The 8,199-nt window shown below is 32.4% G+C and overlaps 1 protein-coding gene across 2 annotated transcripts; it reads left to right on the top strand.

The window, feature by feature from the left end:
* Window positions 1–113: 113 nt before the first annotated feature.
* On the top strand, window positions 114–8,160 carry LOC100648759 (nuclear receptor-binding protein homolog). 2 transcript variants are annotated; one of them, XM_003398979.4, is made up of 11 exons: window positions 114–694; window positions 1,622–1,708; window positions 2,201–2,425; window positions 2,501–2,631; window positions 2,737–2,831; window positions 4,923–5,006; window positions 5,093–5,380; window positions 5,569–5,728; window positions 5,827–6,013; window positions 6,100–6,219; window positions 6,287–8,160. In XM_003398979.4, the coding sequence occupies exons 1-11, from the start codon at window positions 566–568 to the stop codon at window positions 6,590–6,592; spliced, it is 1,812 nt and encodes a 603-aa protein (XP_003399027.1). In that variant the 5' UTR covers window positions 114–565; the 3' UTR covers window positions 6,593–8,160. The 2 variants fall into 2 exon arrangements, with proteins under 2 accessions (XP_003399027.1, XP_012169211.1); XM_012313821.3 differs by lacking the exon at window positions 1,622–1,708.
* Window positions 8,161–8,199: the final 39 nt, after the last annotated feature.

An 8,199-nucleotide genomic window follows, 5' to 3' on the forward strand; every position in this document is an offset into this window, starting at 1 on the left:
CGTAATTCGGTAAATATTATCTGGAAATTATCTTGAACGAGATCAGAAAATTGGTCGTCGAGGCGACGATTGACAGATGTCGCTGTTACTGACACCGAAAAGGGTGCGGTACACGCTAATCGCCATACTGGGCGAACGTGACCGAAGACAGAGCGAAAATGAATACTAGAGTGTGTGTCAGATCGAAGCTATTTTGCTCATAACAGAGGTTTTATTTTGACAGTGTGATTCACGAATGGTCCTCGCGATGTACCGATACACCGGCTAAGTCCTAAGGGAAACCAAAAAGCGTCGATCCGTGCGCGTGACTGCGTAAGATCAGAAATATCGTAGCTTTCCTTGCAACTCGGGTTGTCGCGCTGCATGTGTCATTGTGAGTGCTAAAGGTGTATTACAGCACCGAGAGGCTCTGTTCTCTCCTGTAACATTTAGGTGCGTATCATCGACAGTGCATACTAGCAGCGGAACAGATGCGATATTGAGGTAAATCCTTGGAATTACCACCGATGAATTTGGCCGCGTTGTGCTCTGTTCGGTGCTGCTCCTTCAACTAATCGCGTGTGTGATGCCCGGGAGTCGCTCCAGCACGGACCCAGAGCACAAGTCACCGCGGGAAAGTGGTGAAGATTCGGAAGATGAGAGTGAAATCCTGGAGGAGAGCCCCTGCGGGCGGTGGCTCAAACGTCGGGAAGAGGTACGATTCATCTTTTATAATATACTCACATCTATGTGTTTACATCTTGTTTACATTTTGTTTATTTACTTGGTTGGGATTTTGTTCTGATTAATATGGTTTCAAACATATTTGGTCTATATATGTTCTTGTTGGAACCATAATTGTATTATCTCTATATGAGAAATGTGACGAAGGAAGTCTCTTGTGATACATTTTGTCTCGGCATTGATTCCAATTTGGTTAGACTATTGGGACATTTGTATACAAATAAATCAGAGTAAACAGTGAAATATGGATGTAGTTTATGCAATTCTTTTCTATGTCATATAACAATATATTTTGAGATTTCATATATTAATATGGTAGGTAACAAAAAGATATTATTAAATATTCCTTCAGAGGAAATCAAAAATCTAACAGCTATAAGCTATTTTTCTTATAATCTAGCTTAGTACTTGTTTCATTCGAGGCTGGAAAAAGTAAGCTAAAGCCAAATTGTGTTTAATTTATTGTATAATTGTGTTTAATATATATATACATATATTATACATGCATTACACATGTATACATATATTATAAAATTAGCTCATTATGTCATAAAATTACTAAATATATTGCTTGAAATGTATTATACAAAAATATCTTCAAGCTTGGCAAACTAGTTTCTTCAAAATTTATGTAAACATTAAATGTTTTTGAATTTGTAAGTGTAAACTGATTTTCAACAATTTATTGTCACTAAGCTTTCAGCATCTGTGGTATTTTCTATTTTCATTCTAGAAACAAATCAGCATAGTTGGATCATTAACCAGGTGCATTTGCAAACCCGCTTTATTGTTCTATTTAAAGACTGAATATTCTTTTGTAAAACATAAATAACATTGAATAAAACGCAATGGAGATGTTTTATCTGTTTGATGTTCAATAACCATTATTTTATGTTAGGTATATGTAGGTTCCAAGTCCACGTTAGCCGAAGGCTCTACCTTTGGAGCAGCCAGAGGCAGTGAAAACGAAGTTACTGAAATGGAGGTATGTCTATTTAGAGAAAAATAGGCTATCTCTTTTGGTCTATGTACCTTTTCTATTAAAACTGTTCAATCAAAATGATATAACATAAATAGAGGATTTATCACTCAATATATTTTATTTGAATATAGCCCATTGTCGTAAATATTGAATTAGCTATCTCCCTTCCTTAAATTCTTTGCAAGGTCACATTGATGTAATGACATCAGGCATGAAATTGTTTGAGTTATGCTTAAGTAACTTAAAATGGATGATTGCAGTAATATATTCTGTCATTTCATAACCATAAACTCTTCAAATGTAATTTGTTAATAGCCTGTTTTTGTTTTTCTTTGTATAATTTTTGTATGTTGTAAATAGATATTAATATATATTTGTAAATGAAATTTGTAAATAAACTAACTTGATGTATTTGTGTAATTAGTTTATGTTTCATAAGTAATCATACATGAATGAAATAAAGTATTTTTGTAAATAATATTATTTTTTATTTAGGTGGAACAACGTGATGTACCAGGAATCGACTGTGCCTATTTGGCAATGGATACTGAGGAAGGAGTTGAAGTTGTTTGGAATGAGGTGCAATTTTCTGAAAGGAAGAACTTCAAAGCACAAGAAGAAAAGATACAGCTTGTATTTGAAAATCTTACACAGTTGGAACATCCTAATATTGTTAAATTTCATAGGTATTGGACAGATACCCATAATGATAAGCCTCGGGTATGTTATGAAAGAAAGGAGTTGAAGTTTAAATCAGCTTGAATATTAATTATGATATTATTTATTATTTATTAGGTTATATTTATAACGGAGTATATGTCCTCTGGGTCTTTAAAACAGTTCCTAAAAAGAACAAAACGCAATGTGAAAAAATTACCCTTGCAAGCATGGAAGCGTTGGTGTACTCAAATACTTTCTGCATTGAGGTAACACATGATTCTTTATAGATATTATTTCTTAAGTAATAATGATTATTTATTTATATATGTATATATTTCTGTTATATGCATTAATATCTTTGAATTTTTCAGTTATTTGCATTCCTGTTCACCTCCCATTATTCATGGAAATCTTACTTGTGACACTATATTTATTCAACATAATGGGCTTGTAAAAATTGGTTCAGGTAAGTAATTATTTAACAAAACAGAAAGAAAATTCTATTCTATGAGACACATTTTGTGTCCAAAAAGTACAGTCTTAATGTTTCTGTACTTTGTACAGTGAAACACTCTGCTAGCAAGTACAAGATATTATATAGTTGCTCATAGGTATTCAAGAGAGCACTTATCCCTAAATGAAACTATTTAACATATATTGGAATAAGAGTTTGCAAGGCACCTCCCCTTTTTTATTCACAGGACTATATGAGAGGCTTATAGTTTTGTTTCTCATAATTTTCATGGATGAAAACTATAAATCACAATATAGGATTAATATAATATATATATATATATATATATAAAATCGACCAACCACTGATGTTGAAATAACAACTGTGAGCTAACTGATATTTATTTCATTCTTACATGGGGTACAAACACATAAAGTACGTATATTGCCATTACTGTGATTGCCTCCTCGGTACTCGTACTCGACAAGTCAATCGACAGTAATAAATAAGTTTTATACAGTTACTCAATTAATTTCTATTCAGCGTAATTTATAATATCGCGTGTTATTTAATAATTAAACTAAACGACGTGTAAACAATATACACTGATATCCAAATGTTTTATCATAAGGCATAATTATGTGTGAAAGAATGTGTGATATAGTTATATATTGTGAAGAAAGTTTTACTCCATGCTATAAATTTAACATTATCTTAATTGGATTTTATAGTAAGATTAACGATATGAAAAAGATTATTCTTTAAATAAGCTTTAATGATAAATATATGTCAAAAAAGTGGGATATTATCTCTGCTGAATGTTCTTAACAACTTTCTATTTTAATTAGATTTATTTATTCAGAACCATTCCACATTATTGTTGTTACTGCGTTTATATTGTGATGTGATTTACCCTTTTCCTTTTCTCACTTGCTTATTTCCTTTTTTATCCTATCTATTAGTAAAATAAATCTGTTAGAAAGATTGTGTATAAAGTACTGTTTACATATTAGGAGTAACTTGAGTCCTCGTTTTTAATTATAGCAAATAGGCTAATCTAGATAATGAAAAAAACACAGCAAAGTCTTCGAAGAGAGAGGAAGTACAATCGTACTTTCGCCCATCCAGAGGATAAAATCAACTGATAACGACGATTCTTCGGTTCTGGTGTAAATTGTGAAAAGACGGTGAATTTGAAGAAAATGCATTTGGCAGATAATCATCGACTATTGCCAGCTAAGTAATTTAGGCATATTGAGGTAAACATTCCTATTTATGTATATATATATGTATGTATGTGTATACATATATATACATATATCTACATCTTGATTATTGGTAGAGTGGTTCATATAAAATATTCAAAATTTATTTGATTTTAATATCCTTCATATCATTACATTGCACTTCTTCATCTCTTGGGTTATAATAACAAAGAAGGGCAAAGGGTCTAAGATGTCTCTTAGTCCTTCTGTGATCATTATCTAGCGCACGCATTTTTCATTGTGCTCTAATTTTTGTTGCATCCTTATTCACAAACAAAACAAATTCTACGAATTCCGTTTTGGTCCTTAAAAATGTAAAATAGAATTTCATCATGCTCAACGAAAGTGCCTCTTTTTGGAATATAAATTATCCAAGAACAAACTGTGTAAATTACTTTTTTGCTGATTGCTTGCGTTTCATTTATCTTGTTTTAATGCGCTACGTTTGATCCCCCTCAGAGGCACTTTCGTGCATACGTATGTATATGCGAGAATTATTAACTGTATGAGGGCTCAAGTTACTTGTAGGATAATTTTTCAGTTACAACACAATTTTTCTAGCGGTTCATTAATCCACTTGTTATCATGGAGGTGGCGGGTATTCGAAAAGGTAAAAAGATAGTTACATTGCTGTGACTGTATTTGTTCTTTTCCTTTTCTTTTTTTTTTTTTTGTCTATTTTTGGGCAAATAAATACAAAGAATTCCTGCTACCTCGCAAAGAAAGTTTTTTAACTCATTGCTTGTTAAATACTTTCATACAAATATACATATTTTGTGAGTGCCTATCTGAAATATATTTTCTTAGAAATAACCATATGTTCTTCGTATCATTACAGTGGCTCCCGATGCGATTCATCATCATGTTAAAACATGTAGAGCAAACATGAAGAATATGCACTTTGTAGCGCCTGAATATGGAAGTAAGTGTATCAGATTATTGATAATCTCTTTATATATTATATGTTATTATACATGTTGTTGCAATATACCTTGCTGTGTTTTTTAGACTCTGTAACCCCTGCCATTGATATTTATTCATTCGGAATGTGTGCTCTGGAAATGGCTGCATTGGAAATTCAGGGTAACGGTGATACCGGTACGATCGTGACCGAGGATAACGTTCGAAAAACTATAGAATCGTTAGATGATGCCCAGCAGAAAGATTTCATTCGAAAATGTCTTCAAGTAGACCCGCTCAGTAGACCAAGTGCAAGAGAGCTCCTTTTTCATCCTGTCTTATTTGAAGTGCATTCATTAAAATTACTTGCTGCTCATGCTTTGGTTAATTCAGCCAGTAAGTTCACTAATATCGCCATTATCTAATCTCTGTATTGTCTTGTACTTCAGAATTTATCATGTATTCTAATTATAGGTATTATATTTTTTATAATAAAAAGTTATATAATGTAGTGGTTAGTCCTGTAAAAATAGAACGTTAAGTGGGATTTCTTAGAAATCAATTAATTTTCACAACTTTTTCAGCTAATATTTCAGAAACGATAACAGACGAAGTTTTGCAAAGGCTCTATGGTCCTGATACGGTAGTCGCAGAAATAAAATATCAAGGTCGACCACCGCAACAGATTCGGTTAAGTGATATTCCTGTTACGGAGAAGTTAGAAAAGTTCGTCGAAGATGTAAAGTAAGTATATTAAATAGTTTTACGACAAATGTATCGAAATGATTGCGTTTTTAACCTTATATCTATTCTTCAATCACATAAATTATTTGGGTCGACAGATATGGTATATATCCCTTGACAGCATTTATGGCGAAATTACCACCACCCGTTCGACCTCGGGCGATATCGCCCGAGGTTACTGAGTCGGTGAAATCTGTTACACCCGAACCGGTGGACGTGGAGTCTCGAAGAGTAGTTAATATGATGTGTAACGTTAAGCCTAGAGAAGAAAGTTGTGAATTACTTGTGAGTGATATAGCACAATGTGATGAGTTACCTAACGTCAACTGTCAAGTCTAGTTTGTGTTTTTTTACGCTGGTGTATTTTATAGATGACAATATTATTACGAATGGATGACAAAATGAATAGGCAATTGACATGTCCTGTGAGTCAATTAGATACTTCAATGCTTCTTGCGCAGGAGCTTGTACATTTTGGATTTATTAATGAGGTATTTATTTTATTAAATATTTTAAAAAAGGAGCACATCACAATTTCAAAATTACTATTTGTTATAGAATGATCGTGATAAAATAGCAAATTTAATCGAAGAGGCATTAAGGAGTTGTTTTAATAAGCAAATGATGACACCAGGGATGGTGTCATTAACAAATCTTCCCACCCAAACTACTTTATTGCTGCCTGGCCCAGAATTTCAATGCTTGCAACACTTTGATAATTCTATGTACAATGCGACAACATCTCATAGTGATAGTGTAATAACTAACCCGCTGCCAAAAACCTCAGGTTTCCCTGTGTCGAGTAACACGAACAGAAGTCACGATGAAATGGAACCACCGTTGAATGCCGAGAGCGGTAGTTAACTATCCAGGATATCTGGTAACTCAGTTCACTGTGCCACTTTGCACGCTCTATGTATAGACTGGCTATGTATTTTTATATTTAAGTAAACAGGAAGAAAGAATGGAATTAAATGATTAAAAGAAAACAGAAAAAAATAAAAAAAAGAAAAAAAAGAAAAAGGGTGCCGTGGCTAAAGCTTTAGGCTAAAAAATGTTAACGCGGTAGATTTGAACATATTTTATTTACAAACTGTTTCGTATGTTCGATATATAAAAAATATAATTTAATCGAATGATCGATATATTCTCTCCTTTTTTTTTCATTAAGTCATAAGATAGTTTTGAAAGAAGTAGGATATTTACATATTGGATAAATTTTAATCAAATAAATGTCATGGACGCGCTATACTACTTCAGTTGACTGTACAGCTCTAAAAGAAAAAAAACGCGAATATGTAGCAAGTACAGAATTGTAACTAGTTATCACGAATAATCGTAATAACCTGTTACTGGGTTGAAATAATAAAGGGCATTTTACTAGCGAATGTTTAAATTCGTCGACAAACGGAACGAATTATTTGAAATAATAAATGAAGCAAAAAAAAAAAAAAGAACTTTCTATCGTAAAGTGACCAAGATGTATCATAGAAACTTATTTTGTATATACAAGTTAATACAGATTAACTGAAAAACAAGATGAGGAGAAAACGGTATAATTATTAGATATGGAAGCATAACTCGATCGTACAGCAATGCGAAAATAATAAAAATAAAAACGATTATGAGCACCGCACTTGTTCCGCTTCGATATTCGATGTGTATTGTGGTTTGTCCCGACTCATACGAATCTTGTTTCTTTCGCTCACTAGAATGAAATAAAAAATAAAAATTGATATCTTGATTTGTTTGAAAAGATAAAAATAAGAAAAAGATAGTAGCGCGTATAACGTTCATAGAGTAGAACGTAATACATCGGTCGACTAAATACAATCTTTTTGTAATTTGTCTTTGTTCTTTTCTCTTTCTTTCTTTAATAAAAATCGGACACAGCCACGGCCCTTCTATACTTCGGTATTATTGATGTGATTAAACCAAGGTTATTAAATCTCGATAAAATTAGCTGAAATCCTTGTAAATAATTTATATTTTTAAGAAAATCTGTTGACACAGAAAACTAGTCATATAGGTATATTCGAGTGCTAACAAACTAACACCGACCTTATTATGTCTTTTTGCATTTATAACACATGCTTGGCCAAGAAATACTGCTCCGATTTCATACCTTGATAAATGAAGGAAAAGAAATGAAATTTTCAGTGACGCATTTCACTAAGCAAACGACTAACCATTACTAGCGGTAAAGAGGCAAATCGAAGAAACAATAAATAAAGTAACAACAACTATTACCAACAACATAAACTTTGATCTTAAGTATGTAAGTAGATTATTGAGGTAAAAATTGAATGTATAGCTTTATAATTCAAATTATAAAAAAAAAAGAGAAAAAAATAAAGTGCGACGACTGAATCGTGGATATTATCGAAAAGGGCTGTACGATGACAGTGATAAATAAATACTATAACTCGGAATTTCACTGCCTAAAATTTGTTTTTGTTCATCAAAACTTG

Source organism: Bombus terrestris, chromosome 11 (genome assembly GCF_910591885.1).
Source record: "Bombus terrestris chromosome 11, iyBomTerr1.2, whole genome shotgun sequence".
Classification (NCBI taxonomy): domain Eukaryota; kingdom Metazoa; phylum Arthropoda; class Insecta; order Hymenoptera; family Apidae; genus Bombus; species Bombus terrestris.

Bases quoted from the DNA above. Each gene is read 5' to 3' on its own strand.
- LOC100648759 (XM_003398979.4), top strand. From the start codon at position 566: ATGCCCGGGAGTCGCTCCAGCACGGACCCAGAGCACAAGTCACCGCGG. The intron at 5,729-5,826 runs GTAAGTATATTA...TTGGGTCGACAG, and splicing joins AAGTTCGTCGAAGATGTAAA to ATATGGTATATATCCCTTGA. The intron at 6,014-6,099 runs GTGAGTGATATA...TGTATTTTATAG, and splicing joins AAGAAAGTTGTGAATTACTT to ATGACAATATTATTACGAAT.